Source organism: Pleurodeles waltl, chromosome 3_1 (assembly GCF_031143425.1).
Source record: "Pleurodeles waltl isolate 20211129_DDA chromosome 3_1, aPleWal1.hap1.20221129, whole genome shotgun sequence".
In the NCBI taxonomy this organism is placed as follows: domain Eukaryota; kingdom Metazoa; phylum Chordata; class Amphibia; order Caudata; family Salamandridae; genus Pleurodeles; species Pleurodeles waltl.
The window spans coordinates 31,404,357-31,425,020 of NC_090440.1; the positions used below are offsets into that span (position 1 = coordinate 31,404,357).

Genomic DNA, 20,664 nt, shown 5'->3' on the forward strand with positions numbered 1-20,664 from the left:
GTGTCTGAAGGTACTTTTGCACTATTTTTAATTCTCTAACATTTACAGAGGGATACATGGAAAGGTGTTCCGGTGCACTCCTGGGAATGTCATTGACACATCCCCTTGGCATGAAGACCATCCCCTTGGTTCCTACCTGTTGCTATGTGTGATACTAGATAGTCTTGAAATAAGTACACAGCGCAGATTACGCACATGGACAACGGACCACGTTGTGCAGATACACACTTTTTGTCTTTTTTTCCACAGGAATACGATTTCCCTGCAATGAGCTGTTTTCGCCTTTTAGGAAAGCCCTTTCCATACACCACTGCAAATTTGTGGGTGATCTGATCCCCTTCCACTATGCCTACTTCCTTCCTCTTGCATGGGATTTACTCCTGCCAGGAATCCTTTTGTGGGTTCCTGGAAGGCGTATGTAAGGTGTTTGCAGCTGTAAACGATATGTTTGTGACTAGGGCTGAACGTGGTTTGAGATGGAATGATGATCACAGGGACCCTCTGGCACAGTGGTGTCCAGACTCTGGGCAGAGCCCCCTCCTGCACAACGGTTTAACCCTCAGGTCATGGAAATAGTATTTCTAAACTTACAATTCGTTATACTTCAAAGTTATACAAATACATTTCTCTCTAAACCATTTGACAGATTTTTGAATCCAAAAGTATAAAACCCTAATGCACCTTCTTCTGTTCACATTCCTACTTAGAGTATGACACACCTTTCACCTAATGCATTTCAGGCCCTGGGAGTTCTGGGGTCCCGGCTGCAAGATCTCCCTCACCTTATGAATCAATCAATCAATTAATCAGTTTTTGTAAAGCACGGCTACTCACCCATGAGGGTCTCAAGACGCTGGAGGGGAAGGGGGCCTCATCCGAATCAGTTCTAACCAGAGCAAGTGCATAACCTTGCTAGGCTAAAGAGCACTGGGGGACCACTGATGACATGGGAGTAGCAGCAGGAAAGAATGCGTGGCACAAAATCAGTGCAGTCTGTGCCGCCGTGAGGGAATGTAAGTAGCCATGGAGCTGCAGTAATGCTAGTCTGTGCCACCGTGAGGTAATGTAAGGAGCCGTGGAGCTGCAGTAATGGGAGACTGTGCCACCGTGAGGGAATGTAAGGAGACATAGAGGTGAAGTAATGGGTGTCTGTGCCACCGTGAGGGAACGTAAGGAGCCATGGAGAAGCAGAAATGGGAGTCTATGCCATTGTGGGGGAATGTAAGGAGTCATGGATTTGCATTAATGGGAGTCTGTGCCACTGTGAGGTAATGTAAGGAGCCGTGGAGCTGCATTAATGGGAGACTGTGCCACCGTGAGGGAATGTAAGGAGCTCTGGAGCTGCAGTAATGGGAGACTGTGCCACCGTGAGGTAATGTAAGGAGCCGTGGAGCTGCAGTAATGCTAGTCTGTGCCACCGTGAGGGAATGTAAGGAGACATAGAGGTGAAGTAATGGGAGACTGTGCCACAGTGAGGGAATGTAAGGAGCCGTGGAGCTGCAGTAATGGAGACTGTGCCACCGTGAGGAAATGTAAGGAGTCATGGATTTGCATTAATGGGAGTCTGTGCCACCGTGAGGGAATGTAAGGCGCCATGGATTTGCATTATTGGGAGTCTGTGCCACTGTGAGGGAATATAAGGAGCCATAGAGGGGCAGTAACTGGAGTATGTGCCAGTGTGATGGAATGTAAGGAGACATGGAGGTGCATTTATGGGAGTCTCTGCCACTGGGAGGGAATCTAAAGAGCCTTGGAGGTGCATTAATGGGAATCTGTGCCACCATGAGGGGATGTAAGGAGCCGTGTAGGTGCAATAATGGGGGTCTGTGCCAGTGTGAGGGAATGTAAGGAGCCTTGGGGGTGCAGTAATGGGAGTATGTACCACCTTGAGGGAATGTAAGGAGTCCTAGAGGTGCAGTAATAAGAATCTATGACAATGTATTGGAATGTAAGGAGCCATGAAGATGTAGTAACTGGAGTCTGCGAGCGTGTTGGGATGTAAGCAACTGTGGAGGTGGAGTAATGGGTGTGTGCCCCAGCGTGAGGTAATGAAAGGAGCTGTGGAGGCGTAATAATGGGAGTCAGTCACAAGAGGGGATTTACAGAGCTATAGAGTGTCCATTAATGTGAATCTATAACAAGAGATAATGTACAGAGCCGCAGAGAGGCCACTAATATGAATTTATAACAAGAGGGAATCTACAGAGCCATAAAGAGTCCATTAATGTGAATCTATAACAAGAGGGAATGTACAGAGCCATAGAGGGTCTGTAATGATAACCTATCACATGAAATAATGTACAGAGGCATAGATGATCTGTATTAAGAAACTATCACAAGGGATAATGTACGAGGCATTGAGAGTCTGTAATGAGAAGCTATCACAAGAAGCAATGTACAGAGCCATAGAGGGTCTGTAATGAGAATCTATCACATGAAAGAATGTTCAGAGTCATAGAAGGTCTGTAATGAGAATCTATCACATGAAAGAATGCTCAGAGCCATAGAGAGTCCATTAATTTATAACAAGAGGCAATGTACGGAGCCATAGAGGGTCTTGTGATGAGAATCTATCATAAGAAGGAATGTACAGAGCCATCGAGGGTCTGGAATGAGAACCTATCACATTAAAGAAAGTACAGAGCCATGTGAATTTATAACAAGAGGGAATACTGAGATATAGATGGTCCTGTATTGAGAATCTATCACATGAAAGAATGTACAGAGCCATAGAGGGTCTGTATTGAGAATCTATCACATGAAAGAATGTACAGAGCCATAGAGGGTCCTGTAATGAGAATCTATCACATGAAAGAATGTACAGAGCCATAGAATGTCCTGTAATGAGAATCTATCACATGAAAGAATGTACAGAGCCAGAGGGTCCTGTAATGAGAATCTATCACATGAAAGAATATACAGAGCCAGAGGGTCCTGTAATGAGAATCTATCACATGAAAGACTGTACAGAGCCATAGAGGGTCCTGTAATGAGAATCTATCAAGTGAAACAATGTACAGAGCCATCAAGAGTCCAGTAATGAGAGCATTTCACAAGAGGACATGCACAGAGTCATTGAGGACACACAGAGGGCACCCATGGAGCTGGCTCTGTTCTTACCCGCCTCCAGAACTGATTTGGAGATAATCTGCTTCTGTTGTGCGTTCCACGAAGCGGATGCAGGTTAATGTTGCAAACTCCAGCATTGCCTCATTGAATGCAGCAACATCTGAGGGACCTAAGGAAAGTAAGAGTGAAAAGAGGGAAGTGTGAAATCAAGGATAGTTACCAGAGAAGATACTTGTTTTACCTCAAAGAAGAAGTGCACTTACTGTAAGTGGAACTGAGGGTGTAGGGCACAGGGACGGTCCCATCAATGGATTTAGGCCAGAAGCAGCTGTTGTCTGGACACACCCTGGCACTGCGGCCTGGTTGGACGGCAATGTCCCCCTCATGCACCAGCTGTGAAGTGCCTACAACAGAGAAACACATGACTGAATTCAATGTCTGTCATTACATACCAAAGAAAGAGGAGCCTCAGCCTCGAAGTCAGTGAGAAGAGGGTGCACTGGGATAAAGTGAGTAGATGGTGCACTGGGATTCAGTGAGCAGACCGTGCACTGTGATTCAGTGAGCAGACCATACACTGGGATTCAGTGTGGAGATGGTGCACTGGGATTCAGTGTGGAGATGGTGCACTGAGATTCAGTGAGGAGATGGCGCACTGGGATTCGACGATCAGTTTGTGTACTGGGATTCAGTGAGCAGATGGTGCACTGGGATTAAGTGAGCAGATGGCGCAACGGGATTCAGTAAGGATCTGGTGCACTGGAATTCAGTGAGTAGATGGTGCACTGGGATTCAGTGAGCAGATGGTGCACTGAGATAATGTGAGCAGATGGTGCACTGGGATCAAGTGAGCAGGTGGTGCACTGGGATTCAGTGAGGAGATTATACACTGGGATTCAGTGACCAGATTGTGCACTGGGACTCAGTGAACATATGGAGAAGTGGAAGTCAGTGAACAGGTGGTGCAATGGGATACAGTAAGAAGATGGTGCAATGGGATTAAGTGATAAAATGGTGCACTGGGATTCAGTGAGCATAATGTGCACTGGGATTCAGTGACCAGATGGAGCACTGGAATTCAGTGACTAGATGGTGCACTGTAATTCAGTAACCAGATGGTGCACTGGGATTCAAGGAGCAGATAGTGCACTGGTATTCAGTGAGCTTATGGAGCAGTGGGAGTGAACAGGAGGTGCATTGGGACTCAGTGAGTAGGTTGGACATTGGCAGTTAGTGAGCAGGTGGAGTGCTGGGTATCAGTGATTAGGTGAGGCAGTAGCATTCAGTGACCGTGTTGGGGTTTAGTGAACACATGGAGCGTTGCAGTGGGACTCAGTGAGCAGGTGGGCACTAGGAGTCAGTGAGCAGGTACAGCACTAGGGGTCAGCAGGTAGAGCACTAGGACTCAGTGAGCAGGTGGGCACTAGGAGTCTGTGAGCAGGTAGAGCACTAGGAGTCAGTGAGCAGGTAGAACACTAGGAGTCAGTGAGCAGGTAGAGCACTAGGAGTCAGTGGCAGGTAGAGCACTAGGAGTCAGTGAACAGGTGGGGCACTAGGAGTCTGTGAACAGGTGGGTCACTAGGAGTCAGTGAGCAGGTGGGGCACTAGGAGTCAGTCAGCTGGTGGGGTATTAGGAGTCAGGGAGCTAGTGGGACCCTGGGAATCAGTGAACAGGTGGGGTAATAGTAGTCAATGAGTAGGTAGAGCCCTAGGTGTCAGTGGGCAGGTGGATGGGACACTAGGTGTCAGTGAATATGTAGGGCACCAGGAGTCAGTTAGCAGGTGGGACACTAGGGGTCAGCGAACAGATGGACAACAGGAAAACAGTGAACAGGTGGGCACTGGGTCTGTGGTATACTGTTATTAAGTGATCAGTAGGAGTAATGAGATTCAGTGATCAGGTGGGACACTTGGTCTCAGCTGGTGCGGCATGGTGACTTAGGGGACAGGAGGGCATTTGGAATTAGTGAGCTAGTGAAGGACTTGGACTTAGTAAACATGTGGGGTACACTTTAAACTGTTCAAAATGTTGCTATGTAAATTTAGTGTGCCACCACACTCTGCCCAAAGTATTATTATATGAATGTAATATGGCACTATATCCTGTACAAATTATTACTATGTGAATGTAGAATAGACCATGGGGGTCATTCCGAGAACCGCCAATTGGCCGCTCTGCGGTCAGAAGACCGCGGGGGCCATTCTGACTTTCCCGCTGGGGCGGCGGGCGCCCGCCAAGGGAGCGCCCGCCGGCCCAGCGGGAAAGGGCCTGCAACACTGAAGCTGGCTCCGAATGGAGCCGGCGGTGTTGCAGGTGTGCGACGGGTGCAGTTGCACCTGTCGCGCTTTTCACTGTCTGCTAAGCAGACAGTGAAAAGCATACTGGGGCCCTGTTAGGGTGCTCCTGCACTGCCCATGCCAGTGGCATGGGCAGTGCAGGGGCCCCCAGGGGCCCCAGGACACCCGTTCCCGCCATCCTGTTTCTGGTGGTGAAAACCGCCAGAAACAGGCTGGCGGGAAGGGGGTCGGAATCCCCATGGCGGCGCTGCTTGCAGCGCCGCCATGGAGGATTCGCCCAGCCGGGGCTAATCCGGCGGGAAACCACCGGACCCGGTTTTCCGACCGCGGCTTTACAGCCGCAGTCAGAATGGGCAATGAAGCACCGCCAGCCTGTTGGCGGTGCTTCAGTCGTTCGTGGCCCTTGCGGTCGAAGACCGCCAGGGTCAGAATGACCCCCCATATCTGGTCAAAAGTGTTAAAATTTGACTGCAGTGTGCCACCTTCCCTGTTCAAAGTGGTCAGAAGTGAATGCAGTGTGAAACTTTATTCTGTCCGATGTGTGAACATGCCAATGTAGTGTGGAACTAAACCCTGTTCAAAGTGTGCTGTGTGAATGTTGTGTGGTAATATACCTTGTCGAAAGTGTGACTGTGTGAACGTAGTGTTGAACTAAACCTTATCCATAGTGTGAATATGTCAGTGAATATGGAACTGTGCCCTGTTCAAAGTGTGACTGTGTGAATGTAGGATGAAACTATTCCTTGTCCAAAGTGTGGAACTATACCTTGTCCAAAGTGTGAATGTGTGAAACTAATGTGGAACTATACCCTGTCCAAAGTATGATGTGTCAATCTAGTGTGGAACTATACCTTGTCTGAAGTGTGAATGTGTTAATGTTGTGTGACATTCAGTGGCCATTAGGCCGCATCTCAATTAAAGGTGTATAATGTAGGACCTACCTTAGTCTTACACGTATGAGTGGCTCCTATGGAGAACGTCACCTACAATGCCTAAGATCTGCTTGTTTTCCAGGGAACCCTGTTTCTGACGTTCCCACCTCAGTGGATCACCTTGGATGCAGTAGAGCTCAGATGCAGGACCAAGGACTGAATTGGAATCTATGAAGGTGGCCAAACATGACCTGGTGCAAGAACCAAGGAGTACAAACTGAAGTGTCCACCTCATCTTTGGCATGAAGCGACCTAACCATCTCACACACCAGAGGTTTACCCACTGACTGGCCAACAATCACTATGTAGAATTCAAAACTTTAGGCCCTCTGCCCAAGGCCTTACATTAAGTGGGTCCTCCTACCTGTCTAACATGATGACAACTTCGCTGCCGACATGTCGGCTCAGATGGGTGAACGACCCACACTTTCCATCAACCTGTGAAACCAAGTCTTCAGGGCAATAATGTCGGTGTGACAGGCTCTTTCTCCTCATAGACTCGCATCCCACCCATCCATCTTCAGGAAGACTTCCTGAGATTCAGGAGAACCTTGAAAACTAATTTGCTCAGGCAGGCTTTTGGATGATATCAAAGCTGACTGCTCCTGTAGGAGTGAGTGAGCCACCTAGTGGACATAATGGGCATGATTACGAACCTTGGGGGAGGGGATTATTCCGTCCCAAATGTGTCAGACATCCTGCCCGCTATATTACAAGTTCCATTATATCCTATGGAACTTGTAACACGGCGAATGGGATATCCATTACATTTGTGATCGAGTAACGCCCTCTGCCAAAGTCGTAATCAGGCCCAATGTCTCTTAGAGTGCCCTGATCCCAGCTTGATCCCTTCTATACATCCACTCAACCCCTCAAAAAAGCAGTTTGAAATGATCTCATGGTAACATTCGAGCTATTGCGAATTAATAAATAAAAGAACTCTATACATCCTCCAAAGTGTGATTATGTAGTGTGAGGCTGTACAATGTAAATAGCAATAATATGGGAATGTAGAGTGACAGAATACATTGTGTGGCATTATAATGGGAATTTGTTGGCATGATATGTAGTACTCAAAGTAGTAATATGGGGCCAGATGTATCAAAAAAGTCTTTTGCGATTCGGAAATAACGATTTTTAAGAAATCGCTATTTCTGAGTCGCAAAATGGTATGTATCATATTTGCGATTCGGTAATAGCGATTTTAATAAAAATCGCAAATGCTATTACCAAATCGCAAATTGCGATACAGCCCCCATTCGCACCTATGGGCCTGTCGGACCATATTTGCAAATTTTTTGCATTTCCTAAATTGCGAATTCCTAACTGGAATTCGCAATTTGGGAAATGCAAACTCCAGGGTGCTGCGGGCCTAAGGCCCCCTCTGCTGCACCCCAAAACAATTTTGGAAGACAAAAGGGCATGTGTGCATTAAATGTCAATTTTTAAAATGCATTTTTAATGCATTTTTAAAATTTGAACTTGGTGGTAATAGCGGTTCCTTAATGCCCAATTCGCATTAAGGAATTGCTTCATACATGTGCTTAAGAAATCGCAAACAAGGATTCCTTATTTGCGATTTATTTAGAGAATCGCAAATTGCGATTCTATAAACAGGCTCGCAATTTTAAGGAATCGCTATTTTAGCGATTCCTTTAAATCGCGTTCAGAATGCCTTTCATACATTCTGAAAGGCCTTCTTGCATTCGCAAACGGGCATTCGCACCGTTTGCGAATGCAAAAAGGCTTGATACATCTGGCCCATGGTAACACAAAACCTGATTTGGAGGTGGTTAGTAAAAGTGCATCCATTCAAAAATATGAAAGTCTTGTCCGCTCTCCTGGGATTTCTGCCATCCTGTTCTAAGGGAAGCGGGAGGCGTATATGCAACTGTGATGCCAGTTAAAGTAACATTGGACAAGCTGCCCTCCCAACATCATTTTTGCTACACCCATCCTCCTGTGCGAAACGGCCATTTTATTCATGGTGATCTCACACCTAAATTTGACAATCTGTCTCCAGGGAGAAATGTCCCAGCATGTTTGAGATATTTTGAATACAGGTAGTTATCTAGGCTCTGAATTAGAGGGTAGGAGTAAAGGCAGGGATGGGGGACTAAACAAAGTGAAGTCACAAGAAGCTTACTGGGGGAGGGGAGTCCTGGAGTCTGGAAGCTGCAAGAGAGTCCTTCTTGGGCTTTGATTACAGACAGCTTTTGACGGCTATTGTTTCCAACACATTCAATACACTTACAATGGCCTCGGGGTCAGCCCCTTGCTCATGATTGGATAGCTTTCTTGTCTGTTTCACTTCCCTGCTCCTGATCTGATGGGTTTCCTCCCTATTCTTGCTTTTCTCCTGAAAAAGACTCCCACTGAATCATTATTGGAATCCGGGGACCCCGCCTGAGTCATTATTGGAATCGGGGGACCCTGGCATAAACAATTTCATTTCTTTGAACCTCTAAGCAATACACAAAACTACAGAAACAAGCACTGATCAAACAAATACACAAATGGTGAAATATTGTGTTTAATACAACTTTTAAAAAAATCTATTTTTTATTTTAATGAGAAGGTTTGGGCTTTTCTAAATTGAATTGAGGCCACTTATCGCCCATCCTATATTCTGTTTGATTCACTTGCACTACCTCCACGAAACAATCTGAGGATACCAACTGAATTTAACTTTTTTACCTTTCAATTTCAAATTCCTTCACATTTACAGAATGTTTTTTTTTTTTTCAAATATGCTTCTTTATTTAAATGCACTTTATTCATCTATTTAATATTATTTAATTTTCAAAGCAATTGCGGAACCCCTGAGTATGTGTCATGGACTCCTAGGGGTCCCTGGAACACAGATTAAGTACCGTGCTATACGCAGTTCACAGCATTAATATGGGAATGTGTCATCGCTATGGCCACTGCATTTTTACCAGGATATAGCTTCACACTATACACTGTGCACATCATTAATATGTGAATATTTAGTGAAACTACCACTGCATACTGTAATAATATAGAAATGCAGCATCACACAACTGAGCACAGCATTAACACTGGAATGTACTCTTACACTATACACTGTAGGCAGATAAACGTTCACACTATCCGCTGTGTGCAGAATTAACACCGGAATGGAGTCTTAACACTATACACTGTATGTTGATGAAGGATCACACTATTTGCTGTGCCCAATATTAACACCGGAATGTAGTTTTACACTATACACTGTACTCAGATGAAGAATCATACTATATGCTGTGTGCAGCATGAACACTGCATTGTATTCTTGCACTATACACTGTAGGCAGAGAAAGATTCACACTGTCCGCTGTGTGCAGAATTAACAACGGAATGTATTCTTACACTATGCAGTGTACACAGATGAAGAATCACACTCTCTGCTGTGTGCAGCATTAACACTGCAATGTATCCTTGCACTATACCCTGCACGCAGATGAAGAAACATACTGTCTGCTGTGTACAGCATTAGTACCAGAATGTAGTCTTGCACTATTCCATGTACACAGATGAAGAATCAAACTACACTACTGTATGCAGCATTAGAACAGCAATGTATCCTTGCACTATACATTGTATGCAGATGAAGAACCACACTATCTGCTGAGTGCAGCATTAACACTGCAATGCTTACTCTATACATTTTACGCATATGAAGAATCACACTATCCTCTGTTTGCAGCGTTAACAACTGAATGTAGTCTTACACTATACACTGTACGCAGATGAAGAATCACACTATCCCCTGTGAGCAACATTAACACCAAAATGTACTCTTACTCTATACATTGTACACAGATAAAGAATCACACTGTCTGCTGTTTGCAGCAGTAACAGTGGCATGTAGTCTTACATTCTGCATTGTAACCTTGATGAAGAATCACACTATATGTGTACAACATTAACACAAGCATGTACTCTTACACTGTACACTGTAGGCAGATAAAGAATCACAGTATCCACTGTGTGCAGCATTAACACTGCAATGTATCCTTGCACTATACACTGTACACAGATGAAGAAACATAGGCCCTCATTCTGACCTTGGCGGGCGGCGGAGGCCGCCCGCCAAAGTCCCGCCGTCAGGTTACCGTTCCGCGGTCGAAAGACCGCGGCGGTAATTCTGACTTTCCCGCTGGGCTGGCGGGCGGTCGCCTTCAGACCGCCAGCCAGCCCAGCGGGAAAGAGGCTTCCACGAGGAAGCCGGCTCGGAATCGAGCCGGCGGAGTGGAAGCTGTGCGACGGGTGCAGTTGCACCCGTCGCGTATTTCACTGTCTGCGCAGCAGACAGTGAAATACTTGTAGGGGCCCTCTTACGGGGGCCCCTGCAATGCCCATGCCAGTGGCATGGGCACTGCAGGGGCCCCCAGGGGCCCCGCGACCCCCCCTACCGCCATCCGGATCTCGGCGGTCCGACCGCCGGGATCTGGATGGCGGTAGGGGGGGTCGGAATCCCCGCGGCGGTGCAGCAAGCTGCGCCGCCGCGGAGGATTCAATGGGGCCGCGGTACACTGGCGGGACCCCGCCAGTGGTGCCGGTCCGACCGCGGCTTTACCGCCGCGGTCGGAATCCCCATTGGAGCACCGCCGGCCTGTCGGCGGTGCTCCCGCGGTCCTCCGCCCTGGCGGTCAAAGACCGCCAGGGTCAGAATGACCACCATACTGTCTGCTGTGTGCAGCATTAACACCAGAATGTACTCTTACACTAGTCCCTGTACCCAAGGGAAGAGTCACACTATCTGCTGTGCGCAGCATTAACACCAGCATGTAGTCGTACACTGTACACTGCAGGCAGATCAAGAATCACACTATCCGCTGTGTATGCACATGAAGTATCACGCTAACTGCTGTGTACAACATTAACACTGACGTAGTGTTATTCTAAACACTGTACATAGATGAATAATCACACTATCCTCTGTGTGCAGCATTAACACCAAAATGTACTCTTCCACTGTAGGCAGATAAAAAATCTCAGTATCCGTTGTGTGCAGCATTAACACTGCAATGTATCCTTGCACTATACACTGTACACAGATGAAGAAACATACTGTCTGCTGTGTGAAGCATTAACACCAGAATGTACTTTTGCACTAGTCCCTGTACCCAAAGGAAGAGTCACACTATCCGCTGTGTGCAGCATTAACACCGGCATGTAGTCTTACACTAAACACTGTAGGCAGATGAAGATTCACACTATCTGCTGTGAGCAGAATTAGCACTATACACTGTACACAGATGAAGAGTCATACTATATGATGTGTGCAGCATTAATACTGCATTGTATCCTTTCATTATACATTGTACACAGATGAAGAAACATACTGTCTGCTGTGTGCAGCGTTAACACAAGAATGTAGTCTTACACTATACACTGTACACATATGAAGAATCACACTATCTGCTGTGTACAGCATTAACACAAGAATATAGTTTTGCACTATACAATGTACGTAGATAAAGAATCACACTATCTGCTGTGTGCAGCATTAACACAAGAATATAGTTTTGCCCTATACACTGTATGTAGATAAAGAATCACACTATCTGCTGTGATCAGCAATAACACAAGAATGTAGTCTTACACTATACACTGTACACAGATGAAGAATCACACTATCCGCTGTGTGCAGCATTAACACAAGAATATAGTTTTGCACTATACAATGTACGTAGATAAAGAATCACACTATCTGCTGTGTGCAGCATTAACACAAGAATATAGTTTTGCACTATACAATGTACGTAGATAAAGAATCACACTATCTGCTGTGCACAGCATTAACACAAGAATGTAGTCTTACACTATACACCGTACACAGATGAAGAATCACACTATCTGCTGTGTGCAGCATTAACACAAGAATGTAGTCTTACCCTATACACCGTACACAGATGAACAATCACACTATCTGCTGTGTGCAGCATTAACACAAGAATATAGTTGTGGACCATACACTGTACGTAGATAAAGAATCACACTATCTGCTATGTGCAGCATTAACACAAGAATGTAGTCTTACACTATACAACGTACACAGATGAAGATTCACACTATCCGCTGTGTGCAGCATTAACACAAGAATATAGTTTTGCCCTATACACTGTATATAGATAAAGAATCACACTATCTGCTGTGATCAACAATAACACAAGAAGGTAGTCTTACACTATACACTGTACACAGATGAAGAATCACACTATCCGCTGTGTGCAGCATTAACACAAGAATGTAGTCTTACCCTATACACCGTACACAGATGAAGATTCACACTATCTGCTGCGTGCAGCATTAACACAAGAATATAGTTGTGCACCATACACTGTACGTAGATAAAGAATCACACTATCTGCTATGTGCAGCATTAACACAAGAATGTAGTCTAACACTATACAACGTACACAGATGAAGATTCACACTATCCGCTGTATGCAGCATTAACACAAAAATATAGTTTTGTCCTATACACTGTATGTAGATAAAGAATCACACTATCTGCTGTGATCAGCAATAACACAAGAATGTACTCTTACACTATACAACGTACACAGATGAACAATCACACTATCTTCTGTGTGCAGCATTAACACAAAAATGTAGTCTTTCACTATACACTGTACACAGATGAAGAATCACACTATCCGCTGTACTCAGCATTAATATAGAATGTAGTATTACACTATACACTGAATATGGATTTACTTCAGTGACACAGTTTCACCCTAAACACTGTACAAAATATTTATATGGCATTGCAGTGTCAGACTGTTCAATGAACACAGAATTAATTTGTATTTAATATTATGCACTATACGAAACATATATATAGAGTTCTAGCATCATGCTGTACATTGTACACACTATTTCAATAAGGTAATATGTCACCAAGTGTAGTCAAACAGTGCACTGTACACAGCAATACATTGGAAATGTAGTGTTACACTATACACTCTATAAAGTTTTAATACAGGTCACCTAATGTAGTGAAATGATAGTGAACACAACCTCGACATGGAGATGTAGCAGCACTCTCTACAGTGTACAGAATATTAACATAAGATGCACTGTTTCTGTAGGCACTACACAAAGCATCAATGTTGTTGTGTAGTATCACTTTATACACTGCATTGACATGAGGATGTGGTGCACTCCAGTGTAGCAACACTCTTCACTACACGGGGCAACACACACTGACATATACACACACAATGCAATTCTGAGTGCACACTCGCCTGCTGTCTCACCACAGCACCATGGCATAACTGAGTGTGAACTCACTGGCCTGTATGTTTATTGCTCATCTGGTGTTTTTTATTTTATCATGTCTAATGTCCCCAATGTCATCATCAATGATGCAATATGTGATGTCATCTGTAGACCTATTGTGAAAACATGTGAGCACTATATATGTGTTCCATTATATGTCAATGTGTCCTGCTTTGAGCACTTTCATAAGCTTGTAAGAAAGCGATGTCCCTTCTCGGGGTCACGGGAGGAGCAGGGGGTGTCCCTTACCTTTGTTCTCGTTGATGATGATCTCAAAGACCTCCAGGCTCTTGGATTCGTCTGAGTGGTGGGTATCTGGAAGAAAAAAATATATTCCCAGTCTAGCATTCACTGCACACACGCACACGTCACCAGATTAACAAAGAACTTGTGCTGTGTGCAAATGTGTATCTCTGCAAATTCATAGCTCCTTCGTTTATCCTTGTGACCAAAGTGCACTGGACAAAAGATGCACATGGGAAGGTGTAGGCGAAAAGGATGTGACCGTTGTGGAGACGCAAAGGACAAATGTGTGTGGCCACATTTGGTAAAATGCAGTTCAAAAAAGCTTTCTGAATAATTCTGTCACATTCTCACTCTAACAAATGTTTCTCAAATGCTAGTTTTTTGCTTTGTTCAGACTGGGCCAGCCTCTACCAGAGGCTCACGAGGCCCTGCTCCCCACTTGTGCGTCAATCTTTCCTTTGCCTCTCCCTGGATACAGTACTTGGATGAGCATGTCCTCATCTGTCGCTTGTCCTCAGACAGCATCTTTTAATTTCCAAAACTATTTGTTGACACTAATTTCATTTACATTGGCTGTTGTTGGCCACTCCCCTAGCGCTCTCATTTCATTCGCATTGCCTGTCTTTAGCCGCTTCTTGAACACTCCTTTCGTACACATTGCCTGTCTTAGGGTACTCTCATTTCATGCACATTGCTTACCTGCTTACTCATTGCTGGCAACACTGCTGGTACTCTCATTTCAAAGATATTGTTTACTTGTTGGCTGAGCACACTCCTTTCATAAACACTGCCTGTCTCGGAACACAGTCATTTCAGATACTTTGCCTGTCTTTGAACACAGTAATTTTATATACCTTGTCTACCTTTGAACACAGTCATTTCATGCACATTGCCTGCCTTTGAACACAGTCATTTTATATACATTGACTGTCTTTGAACACAGTCGCTTCATACAAGTTACCTGTTTTTGATTATACTCATTCCATATATATAGCCTGTTTTTTAACACATTCATTAATTCAGTAATTTCATATACATTGCCTGTCCTTGAACACAGTCATTTCAAACACATTGCCTGTTTTTGAGCACAGTTATTTCAAACACATTGCCTGTTTTTAACACACTCATTTCAAACACATTGTCTGTCTTTGAACACTCTCATTTTATATGCATTGCCTGTCTCTTGCCACTCCATAGCACTGTCATTTAATACACATTGCCTGTCTTTGGTTGTGTCTTAAGCACTCTCATTTTAAGAGCATTGCTTGTCTTTCAACACTCTCATTTCACAGACACTGCCACTCACCACCCCCTTGGCACTCTCGCTTCCTACACAAACATTAGACAGTTTCTCACACTCATTGATCACACTCATTTTATACACATTGCCTGTTTTGGGGCACACACGTTTCATACACATTGCCTTTCTTTGAACACAGTCAATTCATACATATTGTCTGTTTTTGAACACACTCATTTCAAACACATTGTCTGTTTTTGAACACACTCATTTCAAATACATTGCCTGTTTTTAACACACTCATTTCATACACATTGCCTGCCTTTGAACACAGTCATTTCATACACATTGCCTGTTTTTCATTACCTCATTTATATTGCCTGTCTCCGAACACTCTCATTTTAAATGCATTGTTTGTCCTTGGCAACTCCACAACACTCTAATTTCATACACATTGCCTGTCTTTCAGCTCTTCTTGAGCACTATCATTTCACTGACATTGCTTCTCTTTGAACACTCTCATTTTAAGTACATGGCCTGTCTTTGAACACTCTCATTTCATCCACATTGCTTGTCTTTGAACACTCTCTTGTCACAGACACTGTCTGCCACTTCCCGCCTCCTTCACACTCTCGCTTCCTATATAAACATTGGAGAGTTTCTCACATGCATTGATCACTCATTTCACAGACACTCACTGCCACTCACCACCTACAGACTCTCACGTCCTAAGGTTGCTTTGCCTGTTGTTGGCTATTGCTTAGACACTCCAGTTGTGAGTGGGCGAATGGAGTGATTGACTCTCCTTCCGTTTCAGCCACGCACCTTCTTGGCCACAGTAGCGTGTCAGTTACACCTGTTTGTGCAACGTAAATTGCGTCAGTGTGGTGGGGGTTCAAGAACCCTCATCTTACTTTTTTCTATTTATTAAACAGGGGCATTTTAAGTGTGCGCAAGACCTGCTTGTAATTCAGTGCACAATCACTCGGAAGCAGGGCCGGCTTTTGGGCGGTGCGAGCGGTGTGGCCACACCAGGCATTGACCTCAGGGGGGGCGCTATGTTTAGCAATAACTTCCAAAACTTGCGATTTAAAAGCACCTGCTGAAAAGTTCCTTGTGCGTCCAGCCTTCAGGAAATAATTAAAATGTCAAGATACCTCTTGTGATTAACGTTCCTGCTAGAGAGAGAGATGGCAGCTTTGCCTAGGCAGCTTTGTCCCAGCATCAAGTAGCATAGAGGGTTAATATGCCTGCTGCAAAAAACAGAACTATGGGGCATATTTAAGATAAGTGGCACTGCACACAGTGCAGTGCCACTTTTCTTGTACCACGTAGCGCCCACCTAACACCACCATGTGTGCGTCATGTTTAAAATACAACACACCGTGGCCGTAGTTAGGGGACTAGCGTCAGATTTTTTTACGTGTTGACGGTAATCCTGCAAAAGAACCCAGAGGTCTGTTGTAACCAATGGAAGCCTCCTTTTAATGCCTGTTCTGCGCAGGTGTTAAAAGTGACGGAAAAAAATGGCGCAAAGAAATCTGACAGATTTCTTTGCATCATTTTTTTGTCCCCCCTAATGGGGAATGCCCACTTTGCACATATAATGTAGCGTAAAGGGTTACAAAGTGGCGCAATGCATGCACTGCACCACTTTTTGTAAATATGGCACAGTGTTTTTGGCCTTCTAACGCCACATTAGCATAAAAAAATGACACTAATGTGGAGTTAGAATGGCACAAGGGGCTCTTAAATATGCCACTATGGGGCATATTTGAAAAAAGTGGGACTGCACACAGTGCTGCGCCACTTTTTTCGTGCCCCTTAGTGCCCCCCTAACGCCACCAGGTGAGCGCTGTATTTAAAATATGGCACACCATAGCGGTAGTTAGGGAACTAGCGTCAGAATTTTTTACACTAGTCAGCCATTTTGCAGGATTAGCGTAAAAGATTTTGATGCTAATCCTGCAAAGCACCCAGAGGCCCATTGCAATCAACAGAAACCTCCTTTAAATGCCTGCTTTCAGCAGGCGTTAAAAGTGCCCGAAAAAACTGACGCAAAGAAATCTGTCAGATTTCTTTGCACCATTTTTTGGGCCCCCCTAATGGGGGGAATGACACCTTTGCATACATTATGCCTGGTGCAGGTACAATGTAGCGCAAAGGGTTACAAAGTGGCACAATACATGCATTGTGCCACTTTGCAAATATGGCACAGCATTTTTGGCCTTCTAACGCCACATTAGCCTAAAAAAATGACACTAATGTGGTGTTAGAGTGGCGCTAGGGGCTCTTGAATATGTCCCTATATTTTATGTGGATAGCTGAGTGGATTAGTAAAGCCAGCCTTTACAAGTGCTTTAAAACACATTCATCTATGTGAAAGGCGAGCTATGGAGAGATGAGGGGCACATTTGCTGGGTGGTAGTGAATGAAACTGAGGAGGAGGTCATGGGCTGGGGGGCGCCAAAATAAACTTTTGCACAGGGTGCCACCATTACTAAAGCCGGCCCTGCAGGAGCAAATATTCTTTTGCGAATGAAGTGCATAGAGTCCGTGTTTGAACCGCACAGACACAAACCGCCTTCTCTGCAGAGAGCACACCCGCTGCCTCTTAAAGCGAGGTCCGCAATTCACAAAGCCCCAAATAAAATCAAGGTCTCAGTAAAGATACTTACGGTTTTTCTCCAGTTCATAAAAGATCTATGAAAGAAAACATGTTACATGTAATTATTAATATTGGTCATCGTAACAAGAGGAAATCCTAAGGTTATATTTCAAGAGATGCCATGCTGAGATACATATCTGTGTAACTGTCCCTTCCGAGGTTCACGTAAACCAGCAGTTATTCTATAACACTTCGCACAGCTGTACCTGCGCACACCTCTGTATAACACTGTTACTGGGGCTGTCACCTGTACCTGCACGCAAACCTCTGTATAACACTGTTACTGGGGCTGTCACCTGTACCTGCACGCAAACCTCTGTATAACACTGTTACTGGGGCTCTCACCTGTACCCACACAGCTCTATATAACACTGTTACTGGGGGTCTCACCTGTACCCACACAGCTCTATATAACACTGTTACTGGGGCTGTCACGTGTACCTGCGCACAGCTCTATATAACATTGTTACTGGGGCTGTCACCTGTACCTGCACAGCTCTATATAACACTGTTACTGGGGCTCTCACCTGTATCTGCGCACACCTCTGTATAACACTGCTAATTAGGCTATCACATGTACCTGCGCACACCTCTGTATAACACTGTTACTGGGGCTGTCACGTGTACCTGCGCACAGCTCTATATAACACTGTTACTGGGGCTGTAACCTGTACCCACACAGCTCTGTATAACACTGTTACTGGGACTGTCACCTGTACCTACACAGCTCTATATAACACTGTTACTGGGGCTGTCACCTGTACCTACATAGCTCTATATAACACTGTTACTGGGGCTGTCACCTGTACCTGCGCACACCTCTGTATAACACTGTTACTGAGGCTCTCACCTGCACCTGCACACAGCTCTATACAACGCTGTTAATTCAGCTCTCACCTGCACAGTTGTACTCACAGAAATACTCACCTGAGAGACTCTAACTGCGCACAGCTCTATGTACCACTGCTAATGAGACTCTCACCTGCACACAGCTCCGTATAACACTGTTTCTTCAGCTCTCACCTGCACAGGTGTATTCACAGAAATACACACGAGACCCTGTACCTGAACACAGCTCTATATAACACTGCTAATGAGGCTGTCACGTGTACCTGTGCCCACCTTTGTATGACACTGTTACTGGGGCTGTCACCTGTACCCACACAGCTCTATATAACACTGTTACTGGGGGTCTCACCTGTACCCACACAGCTCTATATAACACTGTTACTGGGACTGTCACCTGTACCCTGGCACAGCTCTATATATCATTGTTACTGGGACTGTCACCTGTACCTGCGCACAGCTCTATACAACACTGTTACTGGGGCTGTCACCTGTACCTGCGCACAGCTCTATATAACACTGTTACTGGGGCTCTCACCTGTACCTGCGCACAGCTCTTTATAATACTGTTACTGGGGCTGTACCTGCGCACAGCTCTTTATAACACTGTTACTGAGGCTCTCACCTGTACCTGCGCTCAGTTCTATATATCACTGTTACTGGGGCTCTCACCTGTACCTGCACACAGCTTTGTATAACACTATTACTGGGGCTGTCACCTGCACCCACACAGCTCTATGTATCACTGTTACTGGGGCTGTAACCTGTACCTGCACACAGCTCTATATAACACTGTTACTGGGGATGTCACCTGTACCTGCGCACAGCTCTGTATAACACTTACTGGGGCTGTCACCTGTACCTGCGCACAGCTCTTTATAAGACTGTTACTGGGGCTGTCACCTGTACCTGCACACACCTCTGTATAAGACTGTTACTGGGGCTGTCACCTGTACCTGCACACAGCTCTATATAACACAGTTACTTCGACTCTTGCCTGGACATTCCCACAGCTCCGTATAAGACTGGTAGAAGGGGTCTCACCTGCACAGGTAAGCTCCAGCAGGTGCTCAGCAGACACACTGCGACCAGGGCCCACGCTCTTCTGTCCATCTTCGGGTTCTGGGCAGTGCTCAGGTCACCAGCAGACAATGTTTCTTCCTTCAGGTCGATGCTCTGTTGACCCCAGACCGAACCCTTATATACTATGTAGAGGATGAACATCCTCCAATCAGCTCTCAGGACGAAGGATGACACGAGCTTCTGAGCAGATCACAAGGTGTGTCTGCCCCTGAAGTGATGCTCAGTGATGTCAAGATATTAACAAGCAGCTTTTAAGTGTGGCAAATTGGTTTGGTTACAGATCCTTTCTCCTTCATATATTCTTGTTTGAAAAACCACACGCTACCTGTTCCTCCTGTAATTAGGGCGAGGCTCTGATTGGACACAGGTGCCACTCCCAGGGTTCGACCTTTCAAACACCAAGTAGAGTCCTGCAGGTGCCAAATACGCGGGACAGAATAAATCACAGGTGACACAACAAGTACATCTGTGCAGCTCTTCCTGGATCGGGAGATTAAATTTTATTTCTACAAAGGTTGATATTCTTTACAGTTTATGTAGTCAAGCGATGGATGAATGGATGGATGTCTGCCTTTTGTCTATTTATCACTATGCTCGATCTCTTAATTCCCTTACTTCATGATTAGCGACATTGAGTGTCCCGCAGACTAGAATCACCTTTGATTTAAAGCTCCATTGCTCCCACCTCAAGCACCAGTTGAGTGTTTCTTGCTCATCACTGTAGCCAAACCATCCAATTGTGGTCAGTTATTAAAGGGCACAATGAACTGCATGTCTTCATTTCATGGACCACGCGGTACTTCCTGTAGGCAAGAGCGCTGTGCGCCCTGAGGTTTTCTGACGCACGTTCATGCGCTATACACTAGCTATGGACACCAGCAGGGGTGCTCCCTGGGTAGTAGAATTTTTTATTGTCTGCACTACCGTTGTTATCATTCCTATCCTTACTCTATTAAAGTGACATGCGGGCAGGCGGGCAGGGGGGCAGG

At 45.2% G+C, this 20,664-nt stretch overlaps 1 protein-coding gene across 1 annotated transcript in view; it reads right to left on the bottom strand.

Annotated features, from left to right (window-relative positions):
- Positions 1-19,765, bottom strand: part of LOC138283724 (embryonic protein UVS.2-like) — a 52,275-nt gene extending 32,510 nt beyond the window's left edge. The window contains exons 1-5 of the mRNA XM_069221769.1: positions 19,637-19,765; positions 17,757-17,781; positions 13,842-13,907; positions 3,333-3,473; positions 3,121-3,238 (exon numbers count right to left, since the gene is read on the bottom strand). Coding sequence (XP_069077870.1) covers positions 3,121-3,238; positions 3,333-3,473; positions 13,842-13,907; positions 17,757-17,781; positions 19,637-19,705 — 419 coding nt within the window. The 5' untranslated portion in view covers positions 19,706-19,765. The remainder of the gene's footprint in view (positions 1-3,120; positions 3,239-3,332; positions 3,474-13,841; positions 13,908-17,756; positions 17,782-19,636) is intronic.
- Between the last annotated feature and the right edge of the window lie 899 nt (positions 19,766-20,664).